Source organism: Schistocerca piceifrons, chromosome 6 (genome assembly GCF_021461385.2).
Source record: "Schistocerca piceifrons isolate TAMUIC-IGC-003096 chromosome 6, iqSchPice1.1, whole genome shotgun sequence".
Taxonomy (NCBI): domain Eukaryota; kingdom Metazoa; phylum Arthropoda; class Insecta; order Orthoptera; family Acrididae; genus Schistocerca; species Schistocerca piceifrons.
Window position 1 is genome coordinate 92,023,157 of NC_060143.1, and position 20,375 is coordinate 92,043,531.

The following is a 20,375-nucleotide window of genomic DNA, read 5'->3' on the forward strand; positions in this document are numbered from 1 at the left end:
ACTACACCACATCGAAGGCGGCCCGTGCGCAACTGCCCGTCATACTGTAAACAAGGGTCACATGTTGCTGAGGGCCTGCACTGCCCCCTACAGTTCTTTTCGAAGACTAGAGATCCTCTGACGCGTCAATCAATTAATAATTTTATATAAATTACTTTTTTCTGGCGCATGTGAAAGCTTAGCTGACAGCAATCGCCATTTATCCTGATCATATGTGAAAAAGCATAATGTGATATTTATGGCAAAACGGCTTCTCGAGAATTCAGATATGTGTTATCCTTGCTTCCGAGGACCCCAGTTTGTGCGCCTATATATGAGAATTGTGGAACCCTCGCATCAGTTCTTTCTTCCGTCTGTGGTTACGTTGCGCTGTTGTATACTCAATAATTGCTGAGGTACTAAATTTCCGACTTGTGTGACTTTGGTATTAACTCTATTTCTCTGTAATTTGTCTAATTTCGTTTACATGTTTAAGTATTTTCAATGAAGGCTGTTATATTTTCGCCTGTGGGTAACTATTTGATGTTGTTTTCGAGTTATGGCTAGTAAAATGAGGAGCTATTGAACATGTGACAACGTGTTTCGGTGCGTTAGAAGCGTTCTTACATCTTCCAATGCTTGTTTTGGAACTGGTCCTACTCTGTGTAGAAATAACTGTAGAGCGCAGTCTTTATGTAGAATTACCTGAACCTCCGCGAAATTACTTTCTTGTAACCTTGCGGCATGGTGAATCTTCTCTACTCAAAAAATCAGATATGCAAAATTGTGCATATTTATTATATCGATGTACCGATATGACTGTCAAGAGCGTGACGAAACAGAACAATCTGAGTCGTACACCACAGGTGATACCTCATCGGAAAACACTAAAACAAAATTCTTTTCCAAGAATATAACAAGGTCTGAAGCTTCTACATAAGAACAGGATTCTGTAACGACATGGTAGCTTCAACTGATGAAAAGCGCGTTTGATATAACTACAGTCATGACGCAATAAATTAGATGTAGATGGAAAGACATTAATTTGGTTACTTTTCCCTTCCGTCAGAAACCTGTAATCAGGTATTAGAGGTGCTGTGAGACAGCCAGTATCGTCATGAACGGTGAGACGTACTGTAATCGGTTGTTGCTTACTGCCTTCATCTGTGACTTGTGGTAACCACATGGTTGAATAGCGTTTAGTATTATCTGTTGTACATATGCAGTACGACAAAACCAGAAGTGATAATTTCGTTAGTGTTTCGTGAACCAACTAAATGAGTTTCCACTCACGGCGGTACTCCAAAACAGCTGGCTTGGTTCCTTTTAGTTTTTTGCTCATACAAATAATTACTTCCGTCTGTTTTTTAAGATGTTGTAAATAGTTTGAATTTCGGAGGTCGAATTGTTTGATTTCCTTTGACCATCTGACAAGTGGGGCGGTGTCCATAGTAAACATCTTTCAACGGCTAAGCGTTAAAGCAACACTGTTTGTACCGGTACTGCAGTATTAGAGAAGCTTGATGGCCCTCTACGCTAGCCGATCCTCATCAATCATGTGGTGATAACACTGAGTATAAATATGTACTCAATGGCGCTAAACGGCAATCTTTTTTGACGTAACCACATATAGTGTAGACCGGGAACATTCGTAGCTAACAATAGCAAGAACTTAACTAAATCTTGCAAAGAGTCTTTCCTGAAGGCAATTGATAACCAAAATTTGCACAAAGCCATTAGAGACAAGGAAACGGGACCCCTCTACCATACCACGTCGGTGGTTTGCAGAGTGTGGATGCTGGAAGTTAGGAAACGAAATACTGGCGGAATTGAAGCTGTGAGAACGGGTCGTGAGTCAAACTTGGGTAGTTGGTGCAACCCGCGAAAGACAGAAGTTTAGAGTTCAAGTCTAGGTCGGCCACATTTCAAATCTGCCAGGAAGTTTGTGTGGATGTATATTAATGCAACAAAGGAGGCTTCCTGTGATGCCACTGTGGCAAATCCTGTTTCCATGTTTATAATTGTCGGCACAAGCCGTTCCTGAGAATTTCCCACAATGAATCTTCATCTGACGAAACTGGCTTCTTGGCGAGAAATATATATAGAGTGGGGGCGCCGCCCCCCCCCCCCCCCCCCCATCCCACCAATATTTCGCGTTCGGAAACTTGGTTGATAATGGAAAAATGTTTCCTCACAAAGGTCGTGTTCGTGAATGTCAGCTTGGTGCTTCATAATGTGATAAATTCCTACTTATCTTGGGTAATGAGTAGACATAATCTACTGAATGAGCACCTTAAAAAGTGCTGAAATAGCATCACAGACTTGGACTAGGCAGCCATTCAGTTCCAGATAGGGGTCTTCTGGCCAATAGTGTCGTATGATCATTACTTGTTTCACAATTTCTGCTGGACTCTCGTCTCGGTATTGACACGGTCAGGCATCTGTAACTAAACTTATTATGCACCCCTCATCTATTTGAATGTGATACCATTGTTATTTGCAACACAGTTAGGACTCAAAAAAGATCATTACTTCCTACAATTTGAAGTACAGGGTTGTAATTTTGGGCGTTTCATAAAGTGAAGGTGGTTTTGAATCAAAGCATATAGTACTAATGTGACCGTGTTTTCTAAGACTCATTCACATTACAAAATTTTGATATTACAAGAGATCTTAAATGTAATAAATGCAGACTTCAATTATGCAACAAAAATACATAAATTTTTCAACCAGTACAGCTGAAATATGTCGTTCAGTATAAATTTTTGTGTGAAATCAAGGATAAAGAAGGGTCTTACATAACCTTCAAAAGAAATTCAGGAGAGTGGTAACAATTTTGACTGTCCTGAAGAAGTCATTGCCTCGTATGAATGACTAGTGGCCTGCACAACAGCCTCTGACAAACCTGGAATGCTGGATATTGATTTCCAGCCTATTTAGTGTCTAATGGAATGTCACAAATTTTTCAAATGAACAGTTCATAGAATAGTTGTTGTGGTCTTCAGTCCTGAGACTGGTTTGATGCAGCTCTCCATGCTACCCTATCCTGTGCAAGCTTCATCTCCCAGTACTTACTGCAACCTACATCCTTCTTAATCTGCTTAGTGTATTCATCTCTTGGTCTCCCTCTACGATTTTTACCCTCCACGCTGCCCTCCAATGCTAAATTTGTGATCCCTTGATGCCTCGGAACATGTCCTACCAATAATAGAATAATTACTAAAAGTAATTTAGTCACATTAATCCATAAAGGGGCCATGTGTTCAGAAACACATAATCAATAACTTGCTGGTAGCCATAAAGTTAAGCTGCTAAGCTACTGATATAAGGTGCAAGGTATTGTTCAGATCAAAATAACAGAACATCATACAAGAGGGAGACTTAGCTACAAAAATTCTATTAAATTGATAAACATTTAAATCAAGTTACTGTCTGGCATATTTAAAAACTAATATTGCCCTACAGAATAAAGTGCCGTTAGCCTGTTTCTAAATATTGGCTGTTGAGCCATTTTTATTTCCATTGTCGGTGTACAACTTGTCACAATACAGCACAATTAGCTGATCTGTAAAACATTTGGTAAAATTTAAAAGCAGTGTATTTGCTGGCAGCAATCTCCTTACATTGATTCATTTCAATTAGGATCTGTGCAAGGAACATGGCCATTTGGTCTTCTCATTTTTGCGCAGCACATACATCCTTCAGGCTCTGCTACTTGTGGCACTATCGAGTAAAAGGTATATTTGCCTGCTACACCATCTTTGAATAGAACTAGGGCCAATGATGGATGCATTGCTTGCACTTCCTCTCACCATAGTAATTTCATAGTGAAATACTTGTTTTAACAAGGGGCTATGCCAATAGTGTACTTCTAACACAAATTCAAACAGGAATATTTTTAATGCCTCATCTAAGTTAGTCATCCACCTTGCCCCCTCCCTCCCGCTGCAGGTGTGCATCTTAAGTAATATCAATCACCCAGTAGCAATTTCATGTCCACTATTTTATGGTGGAAATGACGCCAGCAACTGGTACTCTCCATTTTGGCTAGAATGTTTGTATGTTAATGGGACTAAAAGACCAAAGGATCTTAGTTGCACAGTGTCAGCTGACTGTGTGGTGGTGAATGCAAAATGCAGAATAGTTTAGTTGCTCCCACCAGCCACTGCCAAGTCACCTTGGACTGCATGAACAGTGTGAATTTGAACTCTTGGTGGATCTAGGTGACAAAGTATTAACTGAAGATGACAAATAGGAAACTAGTTTAAATATTGTCATGGAACAAAGCCTTGACTCGGCTGATAACCCAGGAAGACTTCGTCAACCTTGTGAATAGTTTTCACTGTTTTGTTTAAAAAAGTTTTAACTGCATTGGCTGTGATATTAAACTGTAATAAGTGCTCTTGGTCATGGTAATACTTTTACCTCCTTGTATGTGCAGGAAGACGAGCACAAGAATCTGAGTATGACAGTTGGAGCTGTTCTGCAGGTGCTTGCAGTGTGGTTGCTGCTAACTGTGGTGGCCATACAAGGTGAGTACATACCAGGTTGGTGCCGCTCTGGCATCATACAAACTTCAAAATGACCTGGCTATTTAATTTGAGCCAGCCTTTGGTCATGTTAGTGTTGACAATATTTTCAGCAGCTGTCCTCACTTACCTCATATTGCTTCCCCAAACAAATGCACTGAACAGTTGTTTCCAGAGCAGCAGGAATGGAAATTTTCATAGCATTACTTCCTGACAACACAACTCATTTTGTGCAGTATTTGGTGACAAATATCATCTTTCATGATTGGGATGGTTGTTATAAATAGCATCAAAAAATAACATGTTTACTTTCATAAGCAAACACATGGTGACAAGCTTCTTTCAAGACAGAGGCAAAATGTGTTTGCAGCTACTGCAGAATCCGTCATTCGCTTGACGGAATATATCCTACAAGAAACTTTACTATATGTAGTACTTGGTTCCTAGTGGTGTAACAGCTATTGTAACTCACTGTCTGATCTAAAATGTATAAGAATATCAATGTAGTGTTTCTGTAAAATTGACTTTAGGAGCAATTTCTTTGGAAAATAATGTGCCTCTTCAAAATTGCTGAAGCAGTCAGGGAAAAATCCTGGTATCTAGCTTCATTATCGAGTTAAAAATGTAAGCTAAAGTTGTAGAAAAGTGGTAATGAATGTTAATACTTAGACATGTCCTATATTACACATTTACTGTACACAATGTAATCTTACAGGATCAAATAAAATTAAATTCATCAGTTAAGTTGAAACTGAAAGCAAAACAGCACTAGAAAGAATTGTCTTGTAGCTCTGTTTCTGATGTAAGCAAAGTTGAAACAGTCTACAATGTAAAAGTACACATGTGCTATTTTTTGGGATGCTACTTATCAGCCATTCAGATCATGAAAGCTGTGGATTTTTTTTGCACCAAATATTGCATAAAACAACTTGTCAGGAAGTAATGCCATGAAAATTTCCATTTCTGCTGTTTTGGAGACCCCTGTGAAGTGCATAAACAAAAACCAGTGAATCCTCTTTATTCCTCAATCTTGAAGTGACTGTGTCTTTGAAATTTGAGTAAAAGCTTCTTGCAGCTTTGACAGTTTACATCTCTTGCAGATTTCATTGAATACTTTACTTGTATAAAAAATTATACACTGTATTTTGTGACCAAAAATGTTTCACATGAGGTGAATAATGAAACAAATTGTTGTACTGCTTACTGTCACATTACACATTTTGCAATAATCACTTACTGTTTATTGCACCTCTTAAGTTTACTCTAGTTATTCTTGTGTGCCATGTGTGAAGTAAATTGTTCTGGTCCCTCAGCCTTTGTTTCTATACTTCATCCAAAATGCATAAGCCAGAATCTGGTTGTTGAATTCAACCAAATAGTTAACTTTAGCTGTCTGCAAAAGGGTAAAAAATACAGGGAGATTTCAGTGGCCCAAAGACTGGTCACACAAGGTAAATAGTCAGCAATGTGAAATTTTGCACCCCACAAGACAGTATAAGACAATGCTGGTCAGGTTTCTTTTGTTCACTGGAGAGCAACACAAATGCTGAAAAGTCTGAAATGACACACATTAAAACAAAGGCCATCTAGGCAAAAGCCCACTTACACACTTTAAAGAACCAGTATTAAACAAGAAGCCTGTGAACATATTACAGCCACATACATCACTAGCATAGTGGACCTCAGACAAGATCAGTGTTTGTTTTCTTAAACAATTCTTCTAACACCCAATACAAAAATTATTTACAAATACTCTAATAAGTAGTGAAATGGGAGGAATCCTCTGCCATGAAATTCTGCATTTGACAGAATATTGACAGGTACAAAAAGAAATGCCATCCTCTTCAACAATGCTAAACATTTGACTTTCTGCACTTTCATCCCTTCAGTTTTTGCTATTATGAAATTCTTATATTTCCTTAAGATTACTTAAACATGTCCTCAGTCTTCTACAGCAGAATGCCTCAATAAAATCCTTAAAAGCCAAGAGATTTTGAGTAAAATAAAACTTTCAATGGCTCTCGGCTATCATTGTCAGGAGTAAAAATCATTGCTGTCAGTAACTTGAATATTTTATTCAGAGTAATGTGACTTGAAAACTTTGTTCATTTACTACATTCATTGCACATCTTCAGGCCTAGTGCAGTAGCAGTTTGTGTGCTCTAGTGTCCAGTGACTTCCAGTCTGGAGAAAGCTGGACTGTACTCTGTACAAGATAAGTCATATAACATAATCTTCCAAAGACTGTTAACAAGGCTCTGCTTATCATTACTGAGTGAATACTATTAGGCATAGCACATTCTGGGCTTCTTACCTGGTGGCACATAAGAGAATACTGAGCAACCTGCACTGCTAGTTGCCCTAACTAAAATCAGTTTGCTCAAAGAAAAGGTGAATGGGTAAAGAAGCTACTTCCAGCTGGCTTCATGGACAGCAATCTTAAGAATATTAGTGGTCATCTGTGACATTAAAATGGGGAGATCAGTTCCCAAGAATTTCTCGAAAACCTGACGTGCCTTACACAAACGGCTGAACAGTAAAAGATCTCCTGGATTAGCTATGAAGATAATTTACCTCGAATTTGAGGAATGTCTGTGTAGGTCATTTTTCTGAAAGACTCGCTCCTCCTTAGACTTTTAGTCTCAGTATCACTTGTTATTGACATCTTCTCTGCACTTGTTTCAAATATTCCCTGTAAACATGGAGGCCTTTCTCTTCCTGCTTATTTTCATCTCTATGAAACTGATAGCTCTAATCTGAAAACTGATTTATTCATATAATTTCAAACAATTTGGTTTGAACAAAGAGGCATGTTGACATCTGTGTGGAAATAGGATATATAGAAGTCATATCAGGGATAGAGCATCTGTCTAACTTGCACTACAGGTGCTCAGTGTGGGCACAATATGTAACATGGCAAACATCAATACAGCAGTTATTCGTGTCATACACATTATGGTGGATATCACTGGCCACATTATTCTTGATGTTCCAAACTGGCAGTGGAGGCAAGAACATAAGGTTCTTACTGCATATCCCCATAACAAAATGGCATCGATTAGTCAGATGGCACTGGGAGGCTCATAATAACTCATCCAATCCACTTTTACACTGAATTCATCATAAATGTATAAAAAGTGTGGTGGAGCATCGTCTTATTACAAATTCCTGTAATTGTGGCTATAGTCAGGTGCCTAAAATAAGTTTCCTTTGCAGAAAAATTACCTGTAAGCTTGGGAACAGGATGCAGTACAGAGATTGTTCACCTGACTAATGTAGCCAACAATCCTGTGGATGTTTTGTGCCCAAAACATGTGCATTGTGATCATTTGCCTCAGTTAAATGAAAGGTTACTTCACTGAAAACTAGCTTCTGTGAAAGTCTTCCTCCAGAAGCTGCTGTAAGTTATTGTTACAGGATGAAGTTAATTGCCATGAAAATTTACATTTAACTGCAGACTATGTGTGGAAAGTGAACCAGCAGACTGTGGTAAGTTCCCTCTAGTATGTGTCATCTGTTGCTTCAGGCCCCTGAAAATTGACTCCCAAATGAGCTCACTTTTCTGCAAACTGTCACATCTGCCCTGCTCACTGTGTACCAAATGAGCAGCCAGTCTTGGGAAATGTTACAGTATCACCCATTGTTTTCACCAGGTTTTGATACCTGGCTCAAAACTCACTGAAGTTCCAGCTGACTTGAATCCAATGAAATAGAAGACACAAAATTTGCATCACATGTTCTGATAAGATTGCACACAAATATTGTTCCATAGCACCTATTAACTTGGAGATATTGTATGTACTGATGTTGTTTGTCCATAAGTCTAATTGTTTCCATTTTGTATTCAAAAACCCAGTGATAATGATTAACCATGTTGTACTGTAACATCAAAATTCTTCCTTTGTGTCACATTACTTAAATTCTCCCAGAATTTCATTCTCTTTTTCCACTTCTCAGACAAAGCCATTCTGAGCTTCCCCAGTTTTTCTTCAAAGCCAAATGTTCAGTCAAAATTTTATGCATAAATTTTGTCTGGTATACTGAGTTGTTCTTACTTCCTTTGGTCATCTTTAATTGCACAGACCAAATTTGTTCCAATTATAGTTTTACTGTGCACTACATAGTTTGCATTATCTTCTAAGCTGGCTTGGTCATATTATTTTAATATGGCCACATAATTTTAAACCTGAACTTTCTCACACATTATTTTATTTGCTCTTAGTGTGTTCCTTCAGGATAATTTGGACCCAACTTTTCGTTATTACTGTCTTTCCTTTTGGATTTGTCAGTGTACCTCATAATATTTAAAATGTTTAGGCCCCCTAAAGAGTCTCATTTTAATGTTTTAGTATAACACTTTGAGATGCATTTTGCTGAGAGGTGTATTTTTTGAATGTGAAAGATAATTCCAATTTATGATTAATTTCATAACAAGTCTTTCCAGGCTACTTCAGTAGTTTCACCCAAATATCTGAACTGCAAAACTCAAAATTTTCATGTATTAAGTGTGTGGGTTCTTGAATATTACACTGTCATAGGAAGTACTATAGAGAGACACACACACAAAATAAAATCTTGGCTGATAAGAACACATACAGAAAAAAAGTCGATAGTCATCATACAGGTGATGTTAAACTCTATGGTACAGACTGCTACCACTGTGATGAGGCACTGTAATGGGCTGTGTTGTTGCTTCTATGAGGGGAAGGCGGGGCTTGATTCCTCTTTGCAAGAAAGGTGAAGAAAGAATGTAATCTTATTGCCAAAAAAAGGGATGGAGTGGACAACCTGCACTGGAGGGGAGGTAGGGAATGTGGAGAGAAGAGGCATGGTAATGGTAAGTTGCTCAGTAGTCAGTGGTGGCAGGAATGTTCCTTTCATCCTGGAAGGAGTAAAGGATGTTTGAGAAGGGTGATGTGGAAAGTGCTGGTGTTACAGATTACCAAAGGAACAGGTTGGTGTATGAAGATTGAGGAACTTTTGTGGATCTTGATCAAAAGATATTTGAGGTTGAATGGCAAGACATTGGTGGAAATCATTGTAGCACTCGGTGATACTGGTGAGATGAGTTGTCAGAATGAGCACATCAGAATCACTTGTTCTGAGCACAACACTGGGGAATCACAACAGCACTGGAAGGGATGGAGGCAGGTGGATGTCACAAAGGGACGTAAGAATAGGTGCACTTTCATCTAAAGATAAGTCGTCACACCTGCATTGGGTGGCAGGTTATGCTGTGTGGTGTCTTCAATTGTCCACATAGGTTTTAACCTGCGCAAGGATAGTTTGCTTACCTTTGAGGAGAATAACGAAGGTGGTGTTAGTGTGACAGCATCTTTTGAAGGCCTGAATAAGGTGGCAGCAAAGTGATGCAGTCAGTCGTCACAGAGCATGACATTGCTTCAGGTGGTGAGGTTGCTGTGAATGAAGATGCAATGAGTTTCGTGGGTATGGGGAAGTGTGATGAGAGGCTTGATGTGAATGGACGTGCTCAACTAATGTGGGTAGGATGGAAGGGGAGATGAGGAAAGAGGATCTGTCTTTGACCTCCTCCTGTGGAAGGAGCAAAATTTTAATGTACAGTATCTTGGCTAATAACTAAAGAGCATCTTTGAAGACAGTATGTATACCCTACAGGACCCATGCAACAGTTATGCCCAACCAGAGGCATGATACACTAGTGCCACTTTGACTGTGGTTCCAGTGCTCACATCACTTTGTGGATGGTGGGTAGTAGTACAGAACTTCACAATGCCACAGAGATTAAAGCTTAGTGAAAATGAGCAACTTGAATTGCTGATTCTGATCTGCAGTGACAGATGGGTAGCGGGAGTGCGAGAGTCATGTGTAAACAGAAGATCGTCTACAGTTGGCCAATATGTCAGTGAGAGGGGACGCTTCCACCCACCTACTAACAGTCGATCGTAGAAATAATGTATTTGGAACCTTCTGAAAGATGTAGGGGACCAATCGGATGTACATGCCAAAAACATTCTTTTGGGCTATCAAAATGTCAGAGGTAATGTCAACTTTGATATGTTGGCAGGGAATGCACATGAACCCTAGATGCAGCAGTTGTTTGATGTTTAGCCAAATAAAATGCTCAGCAAGCAGGTGCAAGGTTGCTTTGATACCTTGTAATGGACAGGAAGACCTTCAATAGTCAGTAATCTGTGCCACTTACTGTGTGTGTGTGTGTGTGTGTGTGTGTGTGTGTGTGTGTGTGTGTGTGCCAAGTTGTTGGAAGCAACTGCAGCATGTTGACAGAGCATGTTGTTGCTGGCACAATCTTTGAGTAAGAGCTCAATGAGGAGTTGGTGGATAGCTATCAGAAGTATACATTTAGATGATGAATGGAGGAGCATGTTACGGCAAGATTGGTGGCTATAACCAGAATTAGTACTGACTATGCCAAAGTTTTTTTTGGGTTTGGACTGGTTAAAAATACTCTCCAGTGAACCTAATTTAATCTGCATTAACTTGTTTCCTTCTGATTAAGTTGCATTCACATACATCACATATTGTGGTAATCTGGTTATGGTGCTCTGTACACATCCCAATTTTTCTTATGTCTTCAGTATATTTTTAAAACGAAAAAAATTAGCTCTTAGTGTTGCCAGCTTACTCTGATTTTTCTAAAATAGAGAAACAGTATACCACATCCATTGTACTTGCAGCTATCTGCATGCTTCATACTGTGAATTTTGAAAATAGCATCATTGTAATATAAAATCATGTGGAGTGGGGGTGGCTCTAGAGTGAGGCTGGATTAAAGGTAAATGAAGCAATGCTGGCACATAGACAGCCCTGCATATAAGCTAAAAAATGCATAATTTGCAGGAGATGAATCCTGTAAGCCACCACACCACATGAGGTGTGACAATGGAATGTGTATAATGGTCTTCTTCAGATGTGATGGAGATAATGACTGTGGTGACTGGTCAGATGAACATGGCTGCAATGGCACAGAGGTAAGGTAGTTTGTAATGCCAACATTTGTTTCTAGTGAACTGGGCTCTTAGTGTCCCATATTCAACTGTCAATAGTTCTTAGAGATTTTAAAGTTCAATAAACACTTAACTATTGGTTACTGGTGATGTTGGTAAACATAGATAACTAAAATTTTCATATATTGAGGGCATGCTGTACTGACAGCTGGTTGTGAATGTGGTGTGCCCCTTTAGCCTGCTACTCCAGAGTGCATGGCTGATGAATTCAGATGTGGAGATGGCACTTGCATCCCACCTGAGTGGATATGTGATGGGAGTCAGGACTGCAGTGATGGTAGTGATGAAGTGCTGGGCTGCAGCAAACAGGTATGTACATGTTCACTTCAGATGTGAAAGAGGCTAGAAAGTAAAAAATACGTAGTCAAAACAATTCTATTGCATTGTTCCAATGCAGCTATCATGTCATGAAGACTTCCTATGTGACAACCACCACTGTGTCCCAAAAGCATGGCAGTGTGATGGGAATGATGACTGTGGTGATGGCAGTGATGAAATGAATTGTAAGTAACACATTTCAAGCATCTATAATTCAATCAACAATGATTGCAGTCTATGGGCAGCTTACAGTATTATTCTTCAGAAATAATTAGAATTTCCTATAGAAATTTGCATTCACTTATCTGGACTGAATTAAACATTCAGTTTCTGCAATAACTGAAACTTCAGATGGTGGTGGAAAAATTAGGACAAGAAACCCTTAGGACTTCTTCGTTTCAAACATGCCTCTTCAGAAAAATAACTTTTAGACTGGAAGTAACATCAAAGTGTCAAGTGTAATGGGTGATAAAGGTGTAAGTTGGCTTTCTTCCTGTTGACTAGTTCTTCTGACTTGTTTACACTATTTCCATTATTTCTAAATTCAGAGAAACATCACCTTAATTGGTGTAATCTAACACCTAACATAGAAGTGGGTTTACACTTCACTGTAAATAACGGAATCCTGTTATTCAGGCCATGGAAAATCAGCTAAGCCAGACTGTGATGTTGCCCACAACTTATATGCGTGCAGAGATGGCCTACATTGTATAGAAATGACTGAAGTGTGTGATGGCACACCCCACTGTCTTGATGCCTCAGATGAAGGTTTACTGTGCCAAAAAAGTAAGTATGCCTTCATTGTGATCTGTTAATGGATGCAGTGATATGCACTGAAACAATTTTGATAATGTTGTAGGCAAGTCACTATGTGCATCAAAGGGATGCACTTTCAAATGTCAGCCAACACCAAATGGACCATTGTGCTTGTGTCCCTTGGGGTTTGCTCTTGTGGAGGAGAAGTACTGTAGAGGTAACAATGATAAATACTTCATATAAGAAAGAAATGATTTTTCAATACTTCATTCACTTCTAAACCACCAAAACTTGCAGATGTTGATGAATGTCTCACCTATGGCATCTGCTCCCAGAAGTGCAACAACACCAATGGTGGTTACTTGTGTTACTGTGCTGAAGGCTACTCATTGCAAAGCAACAACCATACCTGTGCTGCCAATGGTAAGGTGTAGAAAATTAAGTAATAACACCTGTACAGTGTTGGCATGAAATTATTCATGCACTGACATTTTCAGAGGGTGAAGCTGTACTGCTTTTTTCAACAAAAACTGAAGTTCGTGCTTACTTCATGAAAAACAAGGTGTACATAACTATTGCAGACAATCAAAAGCATATAGCTGGTGTGGGATATGATGGTTCCTATGTCTACTGGACAAGTGTGAGAGACAGTGAAGAGGCTATACTGCGAAGCGATGCAGATGGTTCTGCAATAGATGTTCTTGTCACATCAGGTATGTACCTGTAGTGAGATGTTTTTCTTCATTTTGTTACTGCTGTCTCGTGCTCTAACCTGTTGGAACTTGGCAGGTCTTAGCTTGCCAGAAGACTTGGCCTTGGATCTTGTGACTGGAAACATATACTTCACTGATGGGGAAGAAAGCTACATAGGGGTATGCACAAAAACTGGCAAAGAATGTGCAGTTCTGGTGAATGAAGATGTACTGAAGCCCAGAGGCATTGCTCTACTTGTCCAGAAGGGGTAAAGCAGCTTCATATCTTTTCATAATAAGAACATGATATGGTGCATTATATTGAAATTTCTGATGGATGTTGCAGGCAAATGTTCTGGTCTGATTGGGGAAATGCGCCAAAAATAGCAACTGCTGGGATGGATGGATCTTTTCCTAGAGTACTTGTATCAGAGGTTCAGTGGCCAAATGGCATAGCAATAGACTTAGGGAATCAACGTCTATACTGGGTTGATGCCAAGCTCCAGACAATAGAATCTGTGGCCCTGGATGGCTCAGACAGAAGGGTGTGTGGTCTGTAAATACATAGGTGGAAATGAAAGATAATTTGGATGAAATTTGATTTCTGTTTCTTCTTTCCTCCAGATTATCCTGAAAGATGTTGTGAAGCACCCATACTCAATAGCAGTATTTGAAGACACTTTGTATTGGTCTGACTGGCATGGAAAGCAGATCTTGTCTTGCAACAAATACACTGGGAAGGAGCACAAGAATTTAGTGAGGTCAAGAAAAAATCATATTTATGGAATAAGCATCTACCATCCTGTTCTCCATCCACAGGTAATATTTGCAAAGCACTATTACCTTTAAGATTTCATTGTTAAGATCTTGCAAATGTGATGTGCTTTCCTAGGTGAGAAACCCATGTGAAAGTGCTGGCTGCAGTGACATCTGCATGCTTGCTCCAGATGATTCATACACTTGCACCTGTCCAGAAGGAAAGCAGTTGGCTAGTGATCAGCATACTTGCATGGGTAAGCAGTTGTAATTCAATGGTCAAAGTAGGAATAGACGAGCGTTGCCTTGAACCAGCTGTTTGGCAAAACTACCAAAATTATTTTAATAAAAAAAAAATTACAGATCTCCAGAGGAAACAGCTAATTGTGGCAACTGCTGGCAATCGAATAGTGGAGGTGGAGCACAGAATCCTTGGAAAGCAATCGTACTCAGTTATGATGCCAACGGGTATTCAACAGATAGATGCTACTACATACAGTCCTGTAGACGGTGAGTAGGTCGCTCCAATATTTTGAACTGGGAGAAACATTCAGGAGATGACAATTAACTTTTTTTTTTTTTTTTTTTTTTTTTTTTTTTTTTTTTTTTTTTCCCAGATATGCTGATATTTGCAGACAACTCGCAGAGAAAATTATTCACTCTGTCCCTTGCCACAATGAGCCTGAAGACTTTGATCAGACGCAGGATTGGGTGGCTAACTAGCATGGATTTTGGTAAGTAATTACAGTGGCTTTGATGTTGATGGGAAATAAGTTAGATGCAATGCTAGAGTTTGTTCACAGATCCCTATGGCAATAACTTATACTGGACGGACTCGGAACGCAACATTGTTGAGGTGATGAGCATGGCCACAAAACGACGTAGTGTGTTGCTGCGAGGGGTTGGTGATGAGGCACCACACAGTATAGCTGTAGTCCCACAAGAGGGGTACGTGGAAGTGTTCCCTCACAACCATGTAAGTCATTAAGTCATTGTAAAATGTAATAATATAATGCTTGATACTGCAGGTACATGTTTGTTGCTTGTGGGACGGAAGGCAAGATGCATATAGATAAAATGTTCATGGATGGTTCTGGTAAAAGGGATCGCTCAATTAAAGGTATTAAGGGGCCAGAAGTGTCCCTGTGGTATGAATCTAGTTTAAATGAAATTTTCTGGGCTGATAGTGGAAAGAAGACTATCAGCAGCCTTCCCATTGATGGTAAGTATGTTTCGTGGAGACCTCTATGTAAAAGCAAAAAGGGATAGGAACTAATGTGAAACCTTTGCAGGTGAGGGCAGACACATTGTGCAGAGACTGACTGCTTCTCCAGTGGCTATTGCCTCTGTTTCACAGGATCTGTTCTGGACTGTTGGTGGCAGCAACTACTTGTATTGGGCCAATAAATACATGATTGAGGGAAAGGTCAAGAGAGTTATGTTAGGTAAGTAAAATGTGTGTGTGTGTGTGTGTGTGTGTGTGTGTGTGTGTGTGTGTGTGTGTGTGTGTGTGTGTGTGTGTGTGTGTGTGTGTGTTCCTAATTCCCACTTTCTTCAGAAATGGAAGAATCACAAAACATCAGGTTGACAGCTGTGAAAGGGGTAAAGTTTCCTCCAACTCATCCTTGTCACATACTGAATGGAGGCTGCAGCCATTTGTGTTTGCTGAGAGGACAACAACATGTGAGTAACAATGACAAATATTTTCCACACTTGTTGAGAACGGTTCTTAACACTTAGTGTATGATCAGGTCTGTGGGTGCCCAGAAGGGATGTACCTCCAAGGTAACAATGCGACTTGCATTGCTGATGTCTGCAAAGGGAATGAATTTCATTGTGAGAAAGACAAGAAATGTATACCTGCAGCATCCAGGTAATGCCTTGCAAGAGCATAACAACATTGCTAGATCGGTAAATATATTAACTGAAAGACTTAACATATTTGGATCAGGTGTAATGGAGTTCCAGACTGCCCAGGAGGAGACGATGAGAGGAACTGTGATCAGTGCAGGGATTATGAATTCAGATGTGACAATGGCCAGTGCATATCATTTGAAATGAAATGTGATGGTACGAAGCAGTGTCAAGATGGGTCAGATGAAAGGCACTGTGAAAGAACAGCTTGCTCACCAGGTAACATACCAGATAGATTTCAATGCCGAATTAACTGGATAGGTGCAGTGTGACAATTTAATCCTTTGTTGCAGATGAGTTTGAATGTACGAATGGTGGGTGCATAGACAGGCATATGCGCTGTGATGCTCGGAGTGACTGTGAGGACAGTTCTGATGAGGAAAACTGTGCTACAGGTAAAGTATGGCCATGAATTAGCTTAAAATAGTCTGCTGAATTGAAATTCTTAATGTGTCACTGGCTTCACCTCTTTCTGCATTCCAGTGACCTGCCAAGAGGAGGAATACAGGTGTGAAGTAGGTACTTGCATTCCTGCCTCGTGGGAATGTGACAGTGAAATAAACTGCCCAGATGGCTCTGATGAACATGACCAGTGTCGTGAGTATATTGTTGGTTTGGTGGAGTTAAAGGTGACTGCCAAACTGAAATGCATAACAATTCCTACTTTGCAGCTCCTCCTACTTGTGGACCACAGGAATTCATGTGTAGCAATGGGAACTGCATATACGTGGAATTTATCTGTGACACACAAGATGACTGCGGTGATGGCTCTGATGAAAAGCAGTGCAGTGCCCCTACCACAAAAAACATATCCTGCACAAAAGATGAATTCTTATGCTCCTCGACAAAAGGGACATGTATTCCTTCCACGCAGAGGTAGTAGCATTTCTTCTAGCACATTTTGTATAGGAAAGAACAAAACTTCACTGTCACCTGTATTTTATCCACCAGGTGTGATGGCAATGCAGACTGTCCAAAGGCAGAAGATGAGAGAGGATGTGGGTGTGATCCTCAAGAATTTGAGTGCAAGAATGGAAAATGTATTGCTTCTTCTTGGGTCTGTGACACAACGAATGACTGTGGTGATGGATCTGATGAAGACCCAGATAGATGTACCAGCAAGAAAGGTAAGTTCACTTGATACTTAAGAGGAAAAAAATGACAAATTCATTAACATTTCTGTTTTTTCTAGGAGAAAAGAAGTGTGCTGGTTTTGCATGTGCATCTGGAAAATGCCTGGAGGTTAAGCAACTATGTGATGACACTAAAGATTGTGAAGATGGATCTGATGAGGGAGGAAAGTGTGGTAAGCTACCTTGAAAAAAAGATGAAATCTGTGTTGACCGTGTATGTGGTAGCCTCTGACAATGAAAATTTCATGCTGCAGGATCTGCCTGCAAGGGTAGCCCTTGTGATGGTGGCTGTCAACCCACACCAGCTGGACCCCAGTGCTACTGTGATGAAGGCTATGAGCTTCAACCTGATGGGAGAAGCTGCCATGATATCAATGAATGCCTGCAGCATGTGTGTTCACAGGTGTGCTTGAATGTGCCTGGCAGTTTCAGGTGTGCCTGCATGCCAGAGTACTCACTGAAGTTAGACAGAATATCCTGCAAGGCCAAAGGTGAGTTTGGTGTAGGTATTTGGACAGAGAATAACAAAATAAGCAGGTTTCATCTCAGGTTTCATCTCAGGTTTCCAATGGAGAACCTGGAGCATGAATCTGAGAAAGAAATGGAAGACTTGTGTATATGCTTAGTCCATTCTTGAAATACTTGTGCTGTCACTACGAAAATATTCAGGTTATATTTGATAAAACAATGTCGTGCATTCCTTCTTGGTTCCAAAAGGTTAAAGATGAAATATTATTTGGATGTGATCTTTAACTATGAAGATAACTTGTTCTTGTTGGAATGCAAATTATACTGCTAATACTTTCATCCATTAGCTTGGTTATTGCTGTGAGACTCTTAAAATTACCACCTTGTTTCATTCTGTCCAGATACCGACAAAATGTTCATGCTATTTCACCAATGTTGTTTATTTTTAATAACTAATAAATTATCATGCACTATGGGTATAGGCTAACTCTGATAGAACACTCAAATTGCAGGTCGTCCTATGGAATATGTGTTCGTTGTTGGCGAAAGTGAAATACGCATAGCTTCACAATCATTCAGCCATGTTGATGTTGTACACAGACATACATCCCTCAAAGTAACAGGCCTGGATGTTGATGCCAGAGAGGACTTAGTTTACTGGAGTGCTCGTAAGTGACTGAAGTGGCAGCATATGGCATTGTTAAATACTGTATAGTAACACTTGGATTTTTGTTGCAGGTGACACGAACACTATTTACTCTCTCTCATTAAAGACACGCAACAAGACTTCAATAACTGGACTAGGAAAACCAACAGAAATAGCTATAGACTGGCTGACAAAGAATGTTTATTATGTAAATGAATTGTTTGTAAGCCAAAGCTATTTGCAGGTGGGTGTTAGCCAAGTGATGGAAAATGCAAAGAAGAAATGGGCCTGTTATATTGCATAACAAACTTCGTCTTCCAGGTATGCAGTTTGGCTGACAAGTTATGTGCCAAGGTGATAACTGGAGAGCACAACACTGAAATAAGGAACTTGGTGGTTGACCCACCTTCAGGGTAAGCAAACTTGTCCTCAGTACAGGGAGTTCAAACTGTGTTAAGAGAGCGAGTCAGCTGCTAGAAAACCCTGTCGAATGAAAATGGTTTTTAATTACATCTGAAATAGGCTCAATTTGTTCCAGCCTCTTGTTTTGGACTGAGAACAGTATGTTCACATTTGGCACTCCATCAAATGCCATACTGAATGCAGAAATGTCTGGAGCAAACAAGCAAAGGGTGATAACATCAATCCTGGGATATGTTAGTGGCCTTGCCGTGGACCCGATTAAGAGGAGACTGTACTGGGCAGAACGGTTGTCTCATGTTATAGAAGCAGTTGACTACAGTGGTGAAAACAGGCAGCAGCTCTTCAGGAAACAGGTAAGAAATGGGGCACAGAACACACAACTAATGTGGATACAGTGCATTACATTTTGCTTTTTGTGTGCAGGTGGAAAACCCTACTTGCCTTGTGCTGTTTGAGGATAACTTATACTGGCTGACCTCAGGATCTGGTGTGCTAACAAGATGTCGAATTTTTGGAGTGCTTCCCACATGTGAAAAGATTCACATCCATGCATCTGATGCTGACTACTTCACAATTGTCCAAGAGACACGTCAGTTAAAGGGTACAGCTTATATCTTTTCTTTGCAGTTTCTCTGAATTTTTTTAAATATAGAAAATCTGGTAGCCATGTAACTGTGGGTTGTTGAACAGGACATAACCCCTGCAAAGGACACAGCTGCTCATATTTGTGTGTGCTGTCGCCACGTGGTGCGGAATGCCTATGCCCAGATGGTAGTGTGGTTGATGCAAACACTCCCTGTAAAAGGAAGGTGAGCTGGTCTATACAGAGCTGCTTGGTCCATATTCTGTGGGTTCAGTATACAGCATTTTACTTAAATATTTTCCTTTCTCTTAAAGGACAATCCTCCCAATATGGGTTTTAATGATGGTCAACATAAAACTCTTGCAAAGGCAAAACCAAATACAGCAGAAGGCAACTGGTCACTTGCAGCAGTTCTCACTGTAACGTTCTTGATCCTTGCAATAATAGGAGTTGCTTACTATTTGTACAAGAGGCAAATGGTTAACCTGAAGAAACTGGATGTTAGGTAAGTAGGCATTTTGAAAAAACAGGTATGTTTCTAATGCTTACTTCATTTACTAACACCTTTTTGCTCCTTGACAGTGTTCATTTCCGGAACCCAGGATTTGGATTCCAGAGCACTCCAGGCCCAAAAACTTCAGCAGCAGCTCTAAAGCCTGGAGAACATGAATATGTGAATCCACTCCAAATGCCTAAAGAGACAGTATGTTAATTGACTAATAGATCTGCTGCAGGATTGACCCTATGAAAATACTAATTTTCATTATTTCTTTCCAGGTCTCTCCACGTGTCTAAATATTACAAATTTGGAAGTGCTATTTGTGGAGTTAGTACAGAAGCTGTAAGGCTACTATGCATTTAGAGATTAAGGATATAGTTCCCAAATATGTGTGAAGTGGTCATGGTTGTGTTGCATGTCAGTGTGTTAATATTTATTAAAATTCTGTTGGTTATAAAGGACATTGTACTCCTGATTATTTTAAAAAATAAAAGTGGAAGATGAAACTTCAGATTCAGAGGCAAATAATTTTCCTGCTTTTATTACTGTGTAACACAAGTTTCCAGAGTAATAAACGGAGTCAATGAACTGCTGAACAATAGTCAGTGTTGTAAATTTTTCTGAAAGTATAAGCTTTGAACAGTAAATTGTTTGCCATTCTTTGCAAGGTGA

At 39.8% G+C, this 20,375-nt stretch overlaps 1 protein-coding gene across 1 annotated transcript; it reads left to right on the top strand.

The window, feature by feature from the left end:
* The first annotated feature begins 1,248 nt into the window (after positions 1-1,248).
* Positions 1,249-20,159, top strand: LOC124802756 (vitellogenin receptor-like). The gene is made up of 36 exons (XM_047263747.1): positions 1,249-1,276; positions 4,421-4,511; positions 11,349-11,479; positions 11,693-11,824; positions 11,913-12,018; positions 12,470-12,619; positions 12,693-12,806; positions 12,887-13,012; positions 13,087-13,302; positions 13,379-13,550; positions 13,628-13,826; positions 13,906-14,100; positions 14,174-14,294; positions 14,401-14,547; positions 14,655-14,771; positions 14,841-14,985; positions 15,066-15,259; positions 15,330-15,482; positions 15,596-15,720; positions 15,789-15,910; positions 15,989-16,170; positions 16,245-16,346; positions 16,435-16,548; positions 16,623-16,827; positions 16,903-17,078; positions 17,144-17,257; positions 17,339-17,575; positions 18,065-18,220; positions 18,291-18,442; positions 18,520-18,611; positions 18,737-18,974; positions 19,045-19,222; positions 19,312-19,430; positions 19,519-19,709; positions 19,787-19,907; positions 19,982-20,159. The coding sequence occupies exons 2-36, from the start codon at positions 4,445-4,447 to the stop codon at positions 19,997-19,999; spliced, it is 5,127 nt and encodes a 1,708-aa protein (XP_047119703.1). The 5' UTR covers positions 1,249-1,276; positions 4,421-4,444; the 3' UTR covers positions 20,000-20,159.
* Positions 20,160-20,375: the final 216 nt, after the last annotated feature.